Source organism: Nannobrachium achirus, assembly GCF_963921795.1.
Source record: "Nannobrachium achirus genome assembly, chromosome: 3".
Classification (NCBI taxonomy): domain Eukaryota; kingdom Metazoa; phylum Chordata; class Actinopteri; order Myctophiformes; family Myctophidae; genus Nannobrachium; species Nannobrachium achirus.
The window spans coordinates 39,236,759-39,257,355 of NC_137812.1; the positions used below are offsets into that span (position 1 = coordinate 39,236,759).

The 20,597-nt window shown below is 45.5% G+C and overlaps 1 protein-coding gene across 1 annotated transcript; it reads right to left on the reverse strand.

Annotated features, from left to right (window-relative positions):
• Nucleotides 1-1,535: 1,535 nt before the first annotated feature.
• Nucleotides 1,536-20,549, reverse strand: LOC308280949 (calmodulin-regulated spectrin-associated protein 3-like). Its single transcript, XM_080720979.1, has 19 exons — nucleotides 20,289-20,549; nucleotides 15,799-16,070; nucleotides 14,806-14,946; nucleotides 14,369-14,455; nucleotides 14,052-14,087; nucleotides 13,255-13,302; nucleotides 11,074-11,212; nucleotides 10,849-10,988; nucleotides 9,520-9,613; nucleotides 9,358-9,409; nucleotides 8,575-8,636; nucleotides 8,460-8,490; nucleotides 5,785-8,302; nucleotides 5,502-5,614; nucleotides 4,614-4,897; nucleotides 4,363-4,465; nucleotides 3,965-4,077; nucleotides 3,736-3,854; nucleotides 1,536-3,533 (listed from the first exon to the last, which is right to left on the reverse strand). The coding sequence occupies exons 1-19, from the start codon at nucleotides 20,422-20,424 to the stop codon at nucleotides 3,213-3,215; spliced, it is 4,809 nt and encodes a 1,602-aa protein (XP_080577105.1). The 5' UTR covers nucleotides 20,425-20,549; the 3' UTR covers nucleotides 1,536-3,212.
• Nucleotides 20,550-20,597: the final 48 nt, after the last annotated feature.

Consider the following 20,597-nt stretch of genomic DNA (forward strand, 5'->3'; position numbering starts at 1 on the left):
ACTTGGTCGCTGGAACAGTTTTGCATACATCACAATGAGGAAATGTGTAGGCTACTCTATATACAGTGACTTCCCAGATCTAAACTGAAATAGCATAATCTACATCTTCCCATTGGGCTTTTATAGGGGAGTTTAATGTACAGTATAATTTTCTTGTAGTTGGGTAGCTTGACAAATGAGTTTTGAGTGCAGTTTGTCCATCACATCAGCGAGAATGCTCCATCCCCATCCATTTGTAGCTTTTACGGTCATGTTTTATTCAATGGCATAGCATGACCTCAGCTTCATTATCAAGTGCATTAGGGACGAAGTAGCCTCAGTGTAGCTAGATAGATACGTTTACTAGCAACTTATTTTGAAGGAGAGCTTTTAGTGTAGGTTTACATTTTGATGTAATTGATGTCCTTTTAGCACAACTATCTACATTTTAAAGTAGCATGCCCAATATTATGTGCATGCATGACGCAGATCCAATGGAGGGCCATGAAGGTAATTCATAGAGCAAGTACAAAATTGGTTGAATAGAGGCCCAATAGTACCATCATGCGTTTTGAAAAATGTGGGAATAAACACTGGGAAACATTGAAATCAATATGTGAATTAATGAGTGACACACAATGCTTAAACTTTGCTCCACCTTTGTTGACTGTCAATTTGAGATGCTATTCATTATGTTAAGGCACGCGAGCTCCTTTTCCCTCAAAAATGATGAGTAAGCTCTTACCTGTCCTCTCAGGCTTTAAATGATACCCAGAGAGTGCTGTTAGTACCTATAATCGTGTTGATGCTAACAGATTAACAGTCTATTTGGAGGGAAATAAACTGAGCAAAAGGTATATTAAAGAACATGTGATTATTTAACCTCCAGGTAGACGAGTGGACGTCAGGCCAAATACAAGAGGGAATGATCTGAATGGAACACCTCTGTTACAATCAGTATATCATAAATATAATGGTGTAGTGGTATCTTTTTAAGTTAAAAATATAATATCTGTAATTGAAGTGTGTCCTTCAAGTAATTGTGATAAACATACTTGTATTATATTCAACCCTCTTTATAATGTGGCTTAAACAGAAGGTCTGCAGAGTCAGACTGAATGTCAAGTTGTTATACAGATGCAATCACCATGTACTTCAATTCCTCAACACACATCACTTTCAAACTACAATCCGTACGTGTTATGTCCTACCTGAGATTCAAACATGGCTAGGTTTTTGGACCAAACAGTAGGCCTACCTCTCATTCAGGACAGAATCGCTGGCTTGGCATGGGGTGGTGCTTATGAGCTTTGGCAATATTACATGTCAATCAGTAGGTGTTCTTCCCGACACCAGGTTCTACATTTCTCAGTGGAAGATTAGAGACCACCTCTTCAACCTCTGCATAATGTGCTAGTTACTGTAGATTGTATTATTAACATACTAACATGTTTATTAATTCAAATAAGTTCCGGATGGCAGCTTTTAATTCTGTATCAATTTATTGTGCATTGGGAATCATTGCAGACTGAGAATATACTGGTGATTGAGCAATTCTGAACCTTTGATATAGGCCTACCACCAGTGGTAGTGGACATATGCATGAACATACAACCAGCCACGTGTGAGACACAATTGTTTTATTAAGCCTATCATATCATAAGGGCCACAACCCCAGTGTAACCTCGCAACATTAGCAGCAATGTATGACACTTTTACATTTACCATTTCTTACCTCCCCATTTCACTATTTCAAGCCACTTAATTAGCATCTGATGCTAATAGATAGGCTTCTCGTATTGACCTTAAAACCAATTTGCTTTCAATGTGCTATCATCATGATACTGTATAAGGTTTTACAATATTAATGCTCCAGTTGTCATTCTCACCTGACAACCACAGATTTACAGATCTTTGCCTTACAGCTAACAAGGTCCATTTCTAGTATTCTTTAGAATACACTGCTTCATATCGGTTATGGCTCGCCCTTGTTCTACAAAGAAATGTTTAAAAAAATGTGCTTTGATCCTTGCAATGACAAATCAAACTCAGAAACTGTACAAAATAAAAGTCCCTCTGACACAATAATGTGTTTAAAAGTTTGTTTCGTCTGTTGTTTGGCTAAAAGTCAATAGAAAACAGATACCCTGGTATCCAACAAAAGACTACAGTCCACTCTTGCCAAGTGAAGATCACACAGTATTCTTCCACCTTTGTAAGAGTCAGTGTTTCTAAATAAACACAATTTATGGTGGAAATCTTTCTTCTCTACTGAAAGAAAAATGACATTGTTTCATTATATATTTCAAACAATGAAATTATAAATAATTGTATAAATAAAAACATTTGCCATGGGTATGATAACCGTTAAATGTAGAAAAAAGAAAAAGAAGAAAAAGAAAAAAACAGGAAAAAGAGATGTCCTATGGACCTATAGCAAAAAATACATATATTTCATGTGTTTCAAAATGATACATAAATCAGCCAAAATATGTATGACAAGGAATCTATTTGAAAAGTTCAGACCCTAGAAATACATTTTCACATATATTTGTCATCCCATTTATGAAGGTCCAAAGTATACATTTTTGGCTGTTTTGTTTTGTTCTTTTCATATCATGAAACATATGAAAACAACAATCTTTCTTTATAGGGGATGTGAATGAGTCTCTGGGCTCTTCGTTAAGGAGGAAGGTGCTGTTGGACTTTTTTCATGCACAGAAATATACTTAACTCCTATTTTAAGCATTTTAAATCAAATTCAAGAGCAAAGACAGGAGGTAAGGATATGTGTATTTGTATATGTTGTGTGTGCATGTGTGCTTGCATGCGTGTGCGCGCACACGTGTGTGTGTGTGTGTGTGTGTGTGTGTGTGTGTGTGTGTGTGTGTGTGTGTGTGTGTGTGTGTGTGTGTATGACTGAATTTGCATACATCTTTGTGTGTGTAAAAAATAGCTAGACGCAAGTAGATACATTTCGTCACTGTCGGGCAGAAACATTGTATCTCCAAGTTTCAAGTTTGTACGTTTTTTCACCAAGCAAAGCCCCTGCTTCATCACACAAGGCTGTCGCACAAAAGTAGTGAAAACAGCCAATCTACAAGCACACAACGCCTCACACTTTAGTTCATTTTTAAAATGATAAATACAAAACGAACGGTCTTGGACATACAAGGTTTCCACCCGACAACGTCGATTTGATATGTATCATTGTATGTTGTGTTGTCATGTGCTCATTTGGACATGCCAGCCTTCTTAGTAATGCTGGCTCTCCTGGTCACTCCACCTCCTCCTCCGTGCCACAGGTGACTTGGGATGGTGAAACCATCTACGCTCATGCCCAAGGTCTTGGAAGGAATGGCACTGAACTGCTTCCTGTCTGAGCTGTACTTGTACATGGACTCCACCTGGGAGGGGCCTATGATCCGCGGTCCCACGCCAGTCAGTCGTACGAGCTCCTCTGTTTCAGGGTTTGACGTGTACACGCCGCGGAACTGGCAGCTGGCGTCACGGAACAGGACGAGGAAGTGGTTCGCAGGGCTCTTCTCCATCTCCTGAGGATTGAATAGAACAGAAAATAAGAGTCAAAGAGGGTAAAATAATAGAGTTCGATATGTTATCTGTTTGTATTGTAGTCATGCTGAAGGGTAACTACCGGTATATCTCAATAAAGCACTAAATTAACCATAACATGGTTTTAGCAATGTCATGAACATAATACAAATGATCAAAGTATGCAGAACTGTAAATCTATACCTCAGCTATCTTGTTTTTCTGTGTCTCGTTGACTTTGCCAGCCAGACAGCAGCGAGAGAGAGCATTGTGAATGATTAATTTATTGGACTTGAAGCTTGGCTCTTTGAACAGCTTTGGTCCTGCAATCAGAAATGCACACCGCACGCACACCCAGTCACAAATATATCATGGCAAACACATTATTTATGTATACAAAGCAAACTCAAGAACTGACAGACACGTGTCCTACCAGTGTACTCGGGAGCAGGAGAGGTGCCATTGGACCCAGTCTCCCAGTCCTTGTCTCCATTCCGATTGGTCAGCCCGCTTGGTGACATACATCGGGCAGGCGAATCAGGACGGCTGTTGGGAAAGAGGTAAAGATTCAGACAGTTCTGTAAAATAATAGCTTAATTTAATCTTTTGTGAGTAGAACACAATTGTACAATGGCTAATAAGTGCAGCCTATGTGAATAGATTAAATTAGACAATAGTTTGCAAATAGCGGAACAGAAAAAAAGAAAATTAACAGGAGACAATAGAAGGCATACAATTTGAGACATAAGACAAGAAGAGCGATACAGACAAACAGAATGATGAGAATCCCACAGGGTTGAGAGAAGCTCGAGTGTTGTACATGTTGTCTACCTGGGAGGTTTCTTAGTGGGGTCACTAGCATTGTTTTCAGGCTCATCAGAGGTGGCCGCCAGGTTGAGGGAAGAGTGAGAGTACACCTTAGTCAACTTAGAGACTGGAGAGATAGAGAGAGATAGAGAGAGAGAGAGAGAGAGAGAGAGAGTGGAAGGGAGGGAGATTAAAGGGAGTGTAATCTTTTGATATCAAACACACTGATCTGCAGTAGAGTATGAACTGGTCCATATTACTGTAGTCTACATTACCCGGAGTCCCCTTGGCTGGGCTCCGAGACAGCTGGGTCCCCTCTCTGGTCATGCTGCGGGGCCGTGAGCGAGCCTTCTTCACACCAGCGCGTCCTTGAGAGGCTGATTTTTGTTGCAGCACTTTGTCCAGGTCAGACATGATCCTGAGCTGATGACGGTGTGCGTATTCTCTCCGTGTGAAATCGCCCCAGCGAGCCGGTGTGGCTGGGGGGGTGGGGGAGGGCGAGGTGCCAGCAGGCGGGGTAGGGCATGGAGACCCCCTCTTCTCCTCCGAGGAGATTGGTCTGGAAATCGGGAAACCTTGGGTTGATTTGATGCTCTTTGCTGCATATTATTAAGCTCACTTTATATTTTGACATTTATATTAGGTTAACTCATTTGATACCCATGACGCGCCAACTCGTCAAACTCTGACGGGTTTGACGTGTACAGTAATCTACAGTAAGCTGTAGCTTACTGTATGAGGCACCCGCCTGTGAAGAGAAACACTCCAAGATCATGTGATCAGGAAGTCACGGCTCCTCACTAGAGCCTGTGTTATGAGATTCACAAAAGTGCATTTATCTCCTAATCTAACTTTTAAATCACTTTCATGTTTAAAACGTGGCCATTTCTACCGGCTGTTACAAAAGCACCATGCCCGCAATTGTTATTTTTCTGTTCTGAGTGAAAGAAAATACTACAGCGAAAAAAATCAAGACATACTCGGATTACATTTACCCTGGAGCTCCAAATGGCGGATTTCCATGGCAACCGCCGATTAAATCTTAAATAATCTTGGACACCCGATGTGTTAACAGACATACAAATTCAAGATTGAAGCCCTTATATCTGATCATGTGAGTGTGTGTGTGTGTGTGTGTTTATACACTTGTGTGTTACTGTTACCTGTTTTCCCTTTCTTGTTCTCGTCTCCTCTTCATCTCCTCAGCTCTCCTCTGCTGTCTCTCCATCAACAATGCTCTACGCTGGGCCATCTCATCCTCACTATGCACCTCCCCCTACACACAAAACATGATATATCATATCACCTATACCTACAGTATGTCACACATATCTATTTTAAAAAGTTGATTATAAAGTGTTCTTATTTTTGTATTACTGTCACAACAAGCTGCATCAATGCACAATGAAGCTCTTCTTTCCCTTTCCTCCCTGAATGCATGCTCACCCTAAAGAAAAGACCTATTCCTCCTCGTGATTCACTCTGTTCCAAAGCATCCATCTGTCTTGTCTTTTGTCCTTCCACTTCTGTCTGCTGTTCTGACACCTGAGTAGATTCCATTGCCACAGCCCCTTCTTCTGCGGAACCTGCAGGTCCCACCCGTTCACCGGTTGGTTCCGCGGTGGATTCCGCAGTGGATTCCGCCGTGGATTCTGCATGGTCGCTCATAGAATCTGACGAGAACTCATGTGCCTCATCCGTTGGCTCGTCGCTGCCGCCCTCTGGCTCTCCCGGGGATGACAGCGACACCTCCACGATGCTGCTTCGCTTCCCCGCCGCCACTCCTCTCCCCCCTCCCACCTCGCCGCCTGCACTGTACGCCACAGAGATCGAAAGAGTCTCACTCTCAAAAGAACACTCAGAGGGTGCGCCAGAGCTGCTGCCTCCACAGATGCTTCCGCTGACGCTTCCACTTCCGCCTGCTGCCCCGGAGCGATCTCTCCTGATCTGGGGAAGCACTGCCAGGCTTCCCCCCGCAGCTGCCTCCTCCCCCTCCTCCAGCTCCAAGCTGAACTGTGTGGGCGTCTCGCTGGAGCTCCCCGTTTCCGAGGCACTCTCCTCAGGCTGCTGTGGCTGCTGGGTGGTCTGGGGAGGCTCCTGCGGGGTGCGGGGTCCTCCAATGCGGAAGGAAGAGGAGGTCTGCACCTGACACTTGCTCGGGGACACACGGCGCAGGTGCGGGAGGGTATCCACGTTCTGTGGGGGTTTTAAGACACGGCCGAGTGGGGGGAACTTTAGCTCCGAGGGACGCGGGCGCGGTTGGTGCTTTGGGCTGCGAGGGGTAGAGGATGAGTGGATCTTGGTGCGGGGGGCAGGGCAGGAAGACGACATGGGGATGTTGGCGGAAGAATTCAGATGAGAACGCCGAGAGGGCGAGGTGACAGAGGAAGGGCTAAGACCAGCAGGGATGAGCCAAGCCTTACTGGCCACCCTAGGATGAATCTTAGTCGGTGTGTGAGGTGGAGTTTTGGTTGGGGTGCGGGGAGGAGTTTTCGGTGGTGTTCCGACGTTGTTAGGGGCTGATCTTGGGTTGTTCTTGCCTGTACTTCTCGGTTTACTCATAAGCTGCTGCTGTTGTTCCGTAAGTTTCTGCATGTCCTTCTGCAGTGACTGCAGAGCTTCAGTCAATTTGTGCACCACTTCATTGTAATCTGCTATGGCAGCCTCCCCTACTTTCTCTGGTCCCTTCTCTTTCTCTCCTCCCTTCTCTTTTTCATTCTCCTTCCTCGTTTCCACAGAGAACGTGACTTGCTTCTCCAGGCGAGGCGGAGGTTGGCTGTTTCCCTCAACGGGTCTCTCCTTTCCTTTCTCTTTCTCCTTTTCTTCTGTCTCCTTCTCTTCCTCCTTTTTCAGGTGCTCCTCCATGTGAGTGAGATGGTCCTCCAGGGTGAGCTTGTCCTCCTCCGCTGCCTCCCCTCCCCCCTCTCCTTGCTCTCTTTTCAGCTGAAGGAATGCCGTTTTCCCCAGTCTCTGTCTGTGCTTGGCAAAGATGGCCTCAATCCGTCTCTTCTGGGCTTCAATGCTCCTGCGTTTCTCCTCCAGACGGGCCCCCAGCTCCCAGGCCTCAGAGCCCGGCTCGGGGCCACTGTGGCCTGGGCTGTCCTGATGGCCAGAGCCTCCTGCCGGGGTGGAGGGTGCAGTAAGTGGGGTCCCTGGTGTGCTCGGGGTGGGGGTGGTGACGGACTCCTCCCCTGGAGCAGCCGGTTGTCTCCTTCTACTGTCCCGCCGCTCTGCGAAGCTGGTCATGCGCAGGTTGTTGCTGTTGCTGTGGCCATTACTGGGCCGAAGGTTGCCCGGGGTGCTTCTTGGGAGGTCGTCTGATGCTTCGGAGGAGTCTATGCTGCCATCCCGAAGTAGGGAGTCATCATCCCGAGACGTATCAGAGGCTCGGCTGGGCCTCTCCCTCCTCCCTCCCCTCCCTTGCCGTCCTGTGTCCCCCGCCTCTCCACCTACGGGTCGGTAGAACATTCCGGATCGGCTGGGGGCGGAGCTGCTGAGCTGGGCGGAGTTCTCTTCAGGGTAGTGGAGAAAGAATCCAGCAGGGGCTCCCTCTGGACGTAACCTGGGCTCTGGCCTCCCCCCCACCCCTCCTCGCCCCCCTCTTTCCACGTTCACGCCTGGCTTTCCCTTTCCTCCGTCCTTCCCCCCCTTCCCAGACGTGTGGATGATCTGCGGCCCCTCCTCGATGGTGGGGAGCTCTCCCAGGGGAGGCGTGTGCGTTCCCCGCGAGGAGCGCTGCGAAGGGGCAGAGGAGCTGAACAGGTGGCTGAGGTCCTCTGGGGGGCAGTAAGGGATGCAGGTCATCCCAGAGGACTTCACAGGGGACGTCATGGCGGGGATACCGGTGGTCAGGCTGTCGGTGCTGGCCGAACGCAGGACAGTGTTTATGGGGTTGCCCATGACGATGTCCACATCACTGTCCAGGCCAAACGGAATGCTGAAAGTCACAGACGAGAGAGGACGACTGGAGATCGATGAATGGGAAACAGAGAAGTAACAGAGAAGAGGCAGAGGAGAGAGAGTGAGAGTGAGAGACATTTTTGTTTGTTAAATACAGTTATAATATATAAGTAATAAATCGTTCCCTACATAAACTGCGTCAATCTCTAAAGTGTAGCTACCTGATTTGCTTCTTGGTCCATACTTTGTTCTCTGAAATGATCAAAAACAATATGTTAAAGTGTCGTCTGCCAAGCCAGAAATAACTTATTTCCCAAGATGCCACTTGTTTCTTACCAGGTGACACCGGGGAGGAGATGGGCACAAAGGGCTGTTTGAAGATGAAGGCAGGCGAACCGCTGTAAAAGGAAAACACAGTTATACCACTGCAACACATTTGCTGCTAAGTTACTGACATTTGACATTATGGTGATGATGGCGGTGGGGAGAGTGTTTTTTGCAGGTTCTTCAGTCCGAGTGTATAAAAAAAGCAACTGGGTTAAGGCAGCGGAAGCTTGTGATTGGCTGCGCGGAGGTGCCGAAGGTCAGGGGGACGGAGATACACCTAAACCTAAACCTTAACCCTAACCCTAACCTCAGTAAAACTAACGCTGGTGAATGCTAACCTGGTGAATTGCTAACCTGTCGACGCTGGTGAATGCTAACCTGGTGAAATGCTAACTTGCCGACGCTGGTGAATGCTAACCTGATGAATGTTATTGAATGTTTGCTTTGCTTGCTATTTGTTATGTACATGAATTTGAATACCTAGGACTTCCAACGTAAAACAGACCGTAAAAGGTCTTATTTGGGATGTTCCTTTTAGCAGGGTGTATAACTGTACTATATTTCTATTGTATTGACTATACTTGTACAGTTCTCAGTTTTTGTCTAATAACATTTTCAATCAATCAATCAAATGTAACCTGGTGGGGCCAACGGGAGGTTGTCTCCACCTTAACCTGGTGGGGCCAACGGGAGGTTGTCTCCACCTTAACCGAGGTGCATTTTTGATACACTTGGACTGAGAGACCTGCAAAAAATACTCTCCCGATGGAGGTGGTGGTGGTGAAATGGTACCTGTTGCTGTTCCCACTGATTGGACTGGTGCAGTCCAGCAACCCTGTGGCATCTGAAACGGACACAATCACAGTCACTTCACGGTCAGGCCACCGAGGTGAATGATCAATCACTCAACATACTGCGTGTATTGGTACTTTGAATGCAGTGGAAGCTAGAGACCTGTGAGGTCGACTGGCTGTACGGGCTGGACAAAGTCAGGCTTCTGAACCTCAAAGCACTGCAGCAGCTCAGCTATGAAGCTGACGATGTTCACCTGAGGAAAAGAACAGTTTCCAAGTACAATAACTGTGCGTGATGATTTATGTTCCACAGTACATCGGGTGGAAACCTCGTATGTCCAAAACCTTCCCTTTTTTGTTATTTTAAAAACTATTTAAAATAGTCAAAATAGACGATCTACAAGCACACAACGCCTCGCGATGCTTGTAGATCTGCTATTTTCACTAGGTTTGTGTGACAGTCTTGTATGACGAAGTAGGGTTTTACCTTACAAAAATAAACATACAAATTTGAAACTTGGAGATACAATGTTTCTGCCCGACAGTGATGATATACCAAATCGTATTGTCGCTGTAAGCATGTATTCGAACCCTGGTCTCCCACGTGGGAAACCAAACATCTACCATTCAGTCAAAAGAACCCCCCTTGGCCAAGAGGGTATTACTGTAGGCTCCTGGGCTTCACGCAGGACTACTCTGTGACATTTGCAAGCCTTGTAATGTAGTCTGCCTACAGGCATTCGATACATGGATTTGTCCTAGACCCTTTTTTCCCCCTGGCTCCCTAGCTGTGGCATACACTCCCCATTGCGGTGAGAACTGTACAGACTCAGTCACTCCCAATTTTCCCCCATAGTCTGAAGATTCACCTCTTCAGACTCCACTTCACCCCCTAGCACACTGTATCCCTTCTTGATGCAAGTTTACTGTGCAGATATATCTTGGTCACTTGTTCTTAAATTTTGCTCCTTTGTTTTTCTTGAACATAAATGTTAAGAATGGGATTTAAATGTTTAGACAGATGTTAGGTTCATTATTTACCCTATCCTAGTTTCTTTAAGGCACTTACTTTGTTCTCTCTGCACTATATTTATGTGACTATTTACCTCTATTGACTAGAGCGCATTACTCGGCTCCGATTTCACATTTGCAAGTCGCTCTGGATGGAACAGCTGGATAAATGCTTAAATTGCAAAATGTTAATTCCATTGAATTTGTGCACATTGGCCTTTGGCCTTGTAGACGCTATCCAGTTGGTTAATGAACTGTGTAAATTAATTGTGCTCACACTTGCACGCACGCACGCACACACACACACACACACACACACACACACACACACACACACACACACACACACACACACACGCACATTCTGGACCAGCTTGTATTTCCAACTTGGGGGTTAGCACCTGATGTATAACCTGTGCTATAAATAAAGTTTGATTGATTGATTGATTGATTGATTGATTGATAAAGGGCGTCTTACGTGCAGAGCTGGTGGGGCGTAGAGCAGGTCCTCCACAGCCAGGTGGCAGCAGCTCTGCAGGCTGTTCTCACAGAATTCTTTGATCAACTGCAGGTTGTACAGGCTGTCAGCCACTGACATGGTGTCCTTCAGACACACATCTGGGGAGGCAGAGGAGTAGGGATGGGATTAGGGGGGATAGGGGTGTGTGTGTGTATGTGTGTGAGCGTGCGTGTGTGCGCGTACCCTCAAGAGGCAGCAATCTGGGGCAGTAGTAGTGGATTACAGCAGCTATAGCGCAGCCATTCGACAGATCTTTGACCCCAGAAACCAGAGGAAACGTTGGTGTCAACTTTGACTGCACCTTGTCCTTCCTATAGCGGATCTGGGGGTGAGAGAACAGGGGAAAGAGGAGGAAGAAGAAGAAATATAAAGTGGTATTGGGGAGCAGCAAGCCGTAGAGAGCAGAGACACTGAGGGGTGAGCACAGACAAAGAAAAAAGATGAAGAAAAAATGTATTGATGAAAACAGAACACTGAGCTAAAGCAGGTGTTCGACAGGCGGCAAATGAAAGATCAAATGAGGTAGGATCGTCCCCCCGGGAGACAGAACTACAGAGCAAAAACACGGGACGATCCACTTAAACTGTGAAGCCATCCAACATCCCAAGTTAAAGAGTGAATAAAATGCACAGAAAACAAGCAAAGATTAAAAGTCTCGCACGCGCGGGCACGCCCACACACACACGCTCACCCAGACAGACATTGATACAAATTCAAAAACATAAATTAAAAAGGCATTGCAGAAAAGAATGTGAAACGTGAAAAAGTGTTTCATAAAGAAATGAGGGACATTGCCCAGGATTGTCCATGCAGCAGAATCTGTCATTATTAAAGGCACTTTGGTGACCCCGAATAATCATGTGAAGCAAAACTGTGAAGCAAAAATACGTTGCCACATAAAGGTGGCCCACCGGCCCATACACAGAGCAAGTGAGTCGAAGAAGACTTTGACCGTGTGTTCCCCATTCACAATCAACAAAACAAGTGCCAAAATACATTCGACACAAAACAACTGCTGCATGTCCGTGTGCATGAACTGGAACGTGATACTGCGCAACATGTTACGAAACCCTATTGCAGGAGGGACCAAGATATGGGTGATTACAACAATCAAATCAATATTGAAGAGTAATGTTCAGCTGTACGATGCCTCCCACAACATGGCTTGATAACACACATATCTTAAAGAAAAATCAACATGAAAGTGTTCTCAAACTAAAGCCAAATCTATACTTCCTCATATGACGGTGTCGTAGATTATTATTATTTATTTATTTTAAGTGAAAGATCTGAAGTTAAGTGTTTATTTTTTCTTTTGAAAACGTTCTATTAAATACAAACTGACTCGGCCCCATGGAACGTTCACAGGGGGGACACGTCGACACGACTGCAAGATGAAATTCTGTGCACTACCTGTACGTGTGGCATGAGAGAGGAGAAATAAATGTCTAGGGTAGATTGAGTCTCTACAGAGGATGAGAGATGCAAATGTTACAGTTAGTTTGAGAAACCAGTTAGATTTGGAAAGGAGCGCTTGTTTTTCTCCAGTGTGAACACGCTGGTGGGTTTTCAGGCAAGATGACTGAAACTCTGGTCACAATGTTCACAGTGAAAAGGCTTTGCTCCAGTGTAAACACACTGGTGGCTCTTCAGGTTAGATGACACACTAACCTCAGTAAACTATGCCTAAACCTAACACTAACCCTAGTAAAACTATGCCTAAACCTAACCCTAACCCTAACCTGAGTAAAACTATGCCTAAACCTAACCCTAACCTCAGTAAAACTATGCCTAAACCTAACCCTAACCCCAACCTAAGTAAAACTATGCCTAAACCTAACCCTAACACCAACCTAAGTAAAACTATGCCTAAACCTAACCCTAACCTCAGTAAAACTATGTCTAAACCTAACCCTAACCTAAGTAAAACTATGCCTAAACCTAACCCTAACCTCAGTAAAACTATGCCTAAACCTAAACCTAATCCTAACCCTAACCTCAGTCAAATTATTTCTAGTTCCCCAAAGGAGGCACCGCCTGCTCCACCTTGTGCCCAAAACCGAGTGCTCCTGTTCTCAATCTAACTGAATCTCAAACTAACTGTAACACAAACACTACACAGTAAAATCCTCAGTGTTGAGTTATCCATGTGTAACCCCAGTATCTATTATGTTCTATTAGTATAAATTAGGATTTAGGTTATAGTCATACAGGACCATCCAACGACGAGGTTGGAGTGGCTATTAGTTTGTGTGTGTGTGTGTGTCAGCACCACCACGTGTGTGCCCATCAGTCAGTCAGTCAGGTATAGCACTATGCATGACGAGGAGGAGGGTGAGAGTAGAGTGGCGTGTTATACTTTACCACAGGAGGCTTATTCCCCGATTCCTTCAAACAAAAAGCGATAGCATGCTGGATGGAGGGGGTAGAGAGAGGGAGACAAGCGTAAATGACATCACGGGAACTGCCACACCAGAGTCGTGAGACATGACATAAAGAAACTGCTCAGGCAGTTAAGGCCCTATCATAGCACAGTCTGGGGTGATAAGCCATCACCACGGTGTAGTCTTTTTAAGTCAGAAAACTACAACATTGCGTCATTCGCCACGGTGAAGGGCTATCACCACGAACCTAGGCATCTGATTTTACCTTCAGACATCTCCCCATCACCCGTTCACTGATTGATCTAGATCCAATCAGTGTGCCCCCTGGTTTCACAGGCACAGAGGCATCATAGTCACAGTGATAGAACTTCACCGTGATTATGATGGCCTCCACTTTTTATCTCATTCTTAGGTGATAACTTATCACCTAAAAGTTGAGGTGATCACCCTTCACCTCGGACTATGATAAAGCCTTTAGGCAGAAGACACTCTGATGGCTGAACACAATAATGTCCAATGGTTAAGGAACCGAGTCCTATAAACTACATCTGTGTTAACAACGTGTCGGCCCGCTTCACAGTCACACCAGCTGGACATTGGTCTGGACATTGGTCTACTTTGTAAAAATGTGGAGAAGAACCAGGTTCCCACATTGTTGTCGTCATAAGCCCGAGACATGTACTGGCATTTCTGGGGGAGGGGGGTCATTTCAGCCATGGCAGATAGAAAGAGATAAAGAGATAGAGAGAGAAGAGAGAGGTACAGTAAGACACTTACTGGGACTAGTTTCCAGTACCAGCGGGTGGAGGCACACTGGCACACAGAAGCAAGGAATGAAAAAACACAGAACACAGAGGAAGAGCAGAGCAAGGTAGATGTTAGATGCTTTAGTGAAACACAGTACGATCTAGTCTGTAGTGTAGTGAGACATGTTGTGTGTGTGTGTGTGTGTGTGTGTGTGTGTGTGTGTGTGTGTGTGTGTATGTGTGTGTGTGTGTGTGTGTGTGTGTGTGTGTGTGTGTGTGTGTGTGTGTGTGTGTGTGTGTGTGTGTGTGCGTGCGTGCGTGCGTGTGTGTGTGTGTGTGTGTATTCACCGAATCCTGAGCTGATTGCAGGTCTGTACATGTCTGTGATTTGGGAAGCTCTTCATCCTCTGTGCTCTCTCTCAATGTCTGGTTCAGCTGTGTGCATAAACAACCACCATTTCATTTTGGATCCTCTTTATCTACTCAGGTATTAGATCTTGAGCTGCCACATTATGTTTATGTTATTGTAGAGTATTTCACTGCATTGATGTGGTACACTATCTTATCCACTGTTTGTATTACTTGACTGATTTGTTTAGGTTTGTTTTGAGGCACACCATGACCCTAAAACAATATTTATTGTTGCTCAGTCACTTAATGTATAATAGAGATGTTATCTTATCATACGTATATGATCACTATACAAGATCTACAGTATATTCCTCAATGATGAATGGCTGTTGCAGTGTTTTTGTATAACAGTGGATGTACATTATTCTTCTCACCCTGTTGACCCAGAAAAGTAAGGCGTTTTCCCACGGAGCACCAGCGCCCATCTGCTCCGCTTCCTCAGCCATCTTCACCCTTTCCACCGTCTCCTTGGCAGCCAGCAACATCAAGGCATCAATCAGGGCCAGGTGTGCCCCCTGCACCAACGGTACGAGGTGAAACACAACTCTCAGTCACTAAGGCATCTAGACTATAAAAATCAAACCCAAGGTTGAAGTGAGCGGTGGTGCATGTGTGTGTGTGTGTGTGTGTGTGTGTGTGTGTGTGTGTGTGTGTGTGTGTGTGTGTGTGTGTGTGTGTGTGTGTGTGTGTGTGTGTGTGTGTGTGTTCGTGCGTGCGCGTGTGTGTTGCTCACCCAGGTGTGTGTGTTGGGGGGGGGGGGGGGGGGCGTGCGTGCGTGCGTGCGTGCTAGCAAGTCAGTATGGTCCATCCTTTAGGGGCCATGAAGGTGCACCACAAATTCCAGGTCCCACATGAATCCATTACATTTTGAGGTATCTTGTTTAACTAGACATTTTGGTCTAAAGGTGGCACTACAGGAAAAGCCATTGGGGCACCAAAATAACATCTAAAAGGTGCACAGCAAATTCCATGGCGATCAGCCAGCCTAGTAGTCTTCAAGATATCTTGTTTTGGAGACGGATGAATGGACAGACAAAGCATCACTGCCATCTTAGAGCCCTGCCACTGGCAAGGCTAAAACACACAGCTATATGCTTAAAGGCATAGTACACCCAAAAAATACATTTTCCTCCTATTGATTACTGGATATTGCTTTGTTTTTGTCACATCCCTAAGCCAATAATTTCATGACCATCGGTGGTTCCCTATGGTCAAGTTATTGGCTTAGGTATGCAACAAAAACCAAAAAAATATCCATGAATTCAAGTCTCCATGGGGTGAGTAATCGATAGAAAAAAAGACATTTTGGGGTGAACTCTCCCTTTAAACACACGTGCACAGAGACACACACAAACATGCACACGCACCGTCCTGATGGGGACATGACAGAGGTCCTCCTCAGTGATGTCAACGTTCTGGTCTTTGGGGGTGAAACCCTTCTTGATGAGGAGCTGCAGCAGGGATGAGTTGTTGGTAGGGGAGCCCTGCGATGCTTGCTGGGAGACCCCGTGGGTTAGCAAGGCCTGGACCCGGCAGTAGAACTCTGGGGAGAGAAGCAGCTTGGCGACGGCGGGCTTGAGGTGCTCCTGGTCATACTGGTCCTTATAAAGAGGCTCACGCAGCTCCACCGGAACGTTCTCTGTATGGGCATAGACGGGAGGACATCGAGACATTTTTCTAATAAGGCAGGACACACTGAGCCTAAAGAAATTGTCGATAAATACAAACTGACTCGATCCCATGGAATGTTGTTCACAGGGGGATAACTTAAAGATGACATTCTGTGCACTACATGTGGCTTGAGAGAGGAGGAAAATATGTGTAGGGTAGATTGAGTCTCTAGAGAGGATGAGAGATGCAAACAATACACAGTAAAATCCTCAGTGTTGAGTTGTCCATTTGTAACCCTGAGAGTGTACAATGTAACCTTTACGTGTCCATCTGGTTACATTTGTGCATTGTCAGAGTGAAACTAACACTTTGGATTTTACAGTGCATGCAATACCAGGCAGCCACAGAACAACAGAGTCAGCATTCCTACTAACACGGAGTCAACTGCATAGCACTAGCAAACAGTGTCTCGACTTCAGACCTGCAAAAAGCTTCCTGCTGCTGCGTCTTTGTAATCTCTGCTCTGGTCTGAAAGAGAGATTAGGGAAAACTCTGCTGGACTGAAAACAAGGGAGGTTTTTCCATAACGGAAACTGGGTGACAATAAATGACAGCCTCTGCAGGGGGATACGATGAATGAACTGCTCCACGGATAATGTCATCATCTGCATGAGCAGTTCAGCTAGTTTGACCAGGAGTATGTGTGTGTGCGTGCGTGCGTTCATGTACTGTAGCTTAGACCATTCACATTCAAATACCAACGACTCCTTGAACAGGTCAGTTGCATCCCACAGACACGCGCGCCTGCACGTGCTCGTGCTTGTGCGCAGGCAGGCAGGCAGGCTGGCAGGCACGCAGGAACGCACTGTACGCACACACACCCTTCATCTTTGCTGACCCAAATTTGGACTCTGCAGTCAGTGAATAGCTGCTCAAGAAGTCAGGATAATCTTTAAGATTGGAACAGACTCTTCCATTTCCACATGAACTGAGGGGAAAGATTCCTCTTCTCTCCTCTCTAATCCAGTGGTTATCAAAGTGGGGTCTGTGGACCACCAGGGGTCCTTGGGGGGGGGGGGGTTCCACGAGGTCCACAGCAAATTTTGTTAATATAGCTTCACAATATGTTACTACTTCACTACTTAAAAGCCTTACACATTGGCTTTTTGAGAACAGCCAATCTAGAAGCTCACAACACGTTGCGATGCATTGTGAGCTTGCAGATCAGCTATTTTCATAAAATCTTGAAAAAAACTATTCTGTTTTTGCAGTTTGGCTCAGCACCAATAGCAAAAAACTGAGGATGTGTCTTATTTTTTTCCTTTGAATGTTTGGTCCACAGCCAAAAACATTAATTTGGGGGTCCTTGAGTTTGAGAAACACTGCTCTTATCTACTGTCTCTGTTCCTTCTCTCCACAGCACTTCACTCCTCCTCCATTCCTCCTCTTCACACTAACTCACAATAAGGAAGTAGATTTCATGTTGTTGTTCTTAGCTATCTCCCCTCCTTATGCAGCTCTGTTTCACTCTATTGTTCAGAAAGAGGAGAGATGAGTATAGTGGACGGGAGGAGAGGAGATGTGATCATCATTTATTGTGTAAACTCTTAATGTGATACATTTTCTTCAAATCAAGTCATCCTGTAACTATGGGATGCAGAAATAATGGAGCATGGAGTTATGTAAAGTGATGCAGTGACACACAAATAGAGCTGTGTTCTTCCCTGTCCTTTCACACTCCGCAGCGCTGGAGGAGCAATAGAGCTGCCATCGCTATGGAAACGCTGGAAGAGAAGTGGTCATTTTGCCCCAGTAAATGTGGAGTCTGTGGGACTGGACTGCAGAATGAGGGCCAGCTAACCCAGTTAGCTTAATGCTAATCTAATACGGCAGAAAACGATGCCTATACAATGCTGTAGTTCAGTAACAAACAAACACAGAGGCTGTTGGTGGGGTGTTGTAACACTGTCTGTGCTGACTACTTGACATGTGTTCAACTTATGGTTGAACACATGTCACACACACACACACACACACACACACACACACACACACACACACACAGCGAGACATGTGGGGGTCCAACCTATGTTCCCCAGGTTCTATGTTCCCCATTTCCCCCTATAAAAAAGGTTCTATATTCCCCTCTTACCCAAAAAAGGTTCTATGTTCCCCAGGTTCTATGTTCCCCACCTACTTTCACAGAGAAAAGGTTCTATGTTCCCCGTTTACCTAAAAAAAAGGTTCTATGTTCCCCGCTCATACAAAAATGCAAGAAACAATTACAAATACTATGATAGTTGAAAATGGGTGAAGTTGTCCTTTCAGCTTGTATAATTGTAGGCCTATTTACTTTTGTGTGTAAAACACTTTTCTTATCTGCTTTATAAATAAAGCACCTGGAAACTGCAGATGATGGCTAATGTTGATCATGCCTCTATTGAAAAGGATATACCGAAGGCTAATTGCCCAGGGCCCACCATTACCAGGGCCCACCATTTCCTGCATTTTTTGTGAGCTGGAACATAGAACCTTTATTTGGTTTAGTGGGGAACATAGAACCTTTTTTTTTGAGGAGCGGGGTGGGGAACATAGAACCTTTTTGGGGGGGAAGTGGGGAACATAGAACCTGGGGAACATAGAACCTGGGGAACATAGGTACGGTCCCCGAGACAGAATAGGCTACATGCTGCTTAGGAGCTTGCACTATTCTGGAAGAGAGGTGACAGAATTTGAAATAATTCTGAAGGGTGAGACAATAAAGCAGGGATGTATCCGCCACTCTCTCAAACACGCACGCACGCACGCACGCGCACACACACACACACACACACACACACACACACACACACACACACACACACACACACACACACACACACACACACACACACACACACACACACACACACACACACACACACACAATCTCTCTCTCTCTCTCTCTCTCTCTCTCTCTCTCTCTCTCTCTCTATCTATCTATCTATCTTAATCTCAGGTGAAATAAAACCAAACCTCAGCTAAAACAGTGTCTGCAACACTGCAAAGCCAATTATTTGTTTCTCTCTAGGCCTCCGGCTCCAATCTTCATTAAAATTCAATAGGGTAAGTAGGCAACCTGGTGGGCCCTTCCCAGTTGACAGCCAACAATGAGACCCCCCACCCCCCCCCCCCCCACACACACACACACACACATACACAGTCACAAGCTTATTTCTCCTCCCATATCCATTGACAGATAGATAGGCGAGGCCAGACAGAAGAGATGATGATGGCACATAATTAAGAATAAACCCACAATAATCACAATATTATGGTATGACTGCATCCTTCAAGGTAGCAAAGCTGAAATGTTCATCATTGACCCAGTAGTATGGCTAGCATCCAGTTCTCCAAAGCAAAGCCCATAATAGACTCATCCTGTATTTGATTAAGACCTTATAAGACAATGTAAACCTATTGTATTGACGTCTTGTCCTGTCATATTCATATTCACACAGACATGCTTGCATGCGAGCACAGCAGCATGTGACTGCAATAAGGTGTGTGCGTGCGTAACACTGACACAATTTTTATGCGGCTTATTGGCCCATTTTCACCCAGCCCACTTTGCATAGATGCAGCTGTAGCCTTTTCACATTGACATAGGCTACTGTACAGCATGGTACTACATTAAATTATAAACATGTTTCCAATGGCTATGGCCTATATATGCCAATTGTTTAGCCAGTTGCAACATAAAATAAAATAAGAAATACAGGCCAAAAAGCCAACCTCACTGACAAAGGGCTTTGTTGCAAGGCAGGGAATGATGACTTCCTCCAATTGGCTGTTCTGTGGCTTGCAACATTAAAATATGACATTATAAAATATTTTATTTTCTTTTTCAGCCTAGCTGACATATTGACATATTCAACTTCTTAATAATTCTACTTTAGGAATAGGCTAATGATGTCACTGGATTGTCAGAAGGGATGCTGTGTGTCCGCCAGTAGGTTTCCCATGGAAGCAGCCGGGAGGATGGAGCTGGGGTGGATGGAGCATCTCTAGCTGGTAGCTGCCGTTCTGTTCTGTTTGGTGTGGGATCTATAAGTCTAATTTTACTCTGAGACCCATTTATCCTTCCTTGATAAATTATTAAGTGCCCCGCCCAAGCAGATGGGCTACTTCTTCTGCCTTTTATTTAGGCTACTATGTCTTCCCAGAGATAACCGGTAAAGGCTCAGAGAGAGAGAGGCGCCCATACCTGCCGATCCGTAAGATTTCCCCAGAAGCCATCGGACGCTGGAGCAGATCTTGGCTCGGTTGGCATCGTACTGGTCCAGCGGTTGGATCTCCGGCACGGAGAACTCTGTCTTCTTCATCGCGTTCGCATCCACCATGGCCGAGCTGGTCTGCACAGAGCACACGCTGGGTGCTATTGCGCACCGGGGGAAAGATGGGATGCGAGGAGGATGAGCGAGGAGTGGGTGTGGATGGATGGATGATGTGATGGTCCTTTCTCCTCCTCATCCCTGCCTGGGAGGAGGGAGGGAGGGTGGCAGTGGTGGAAAGT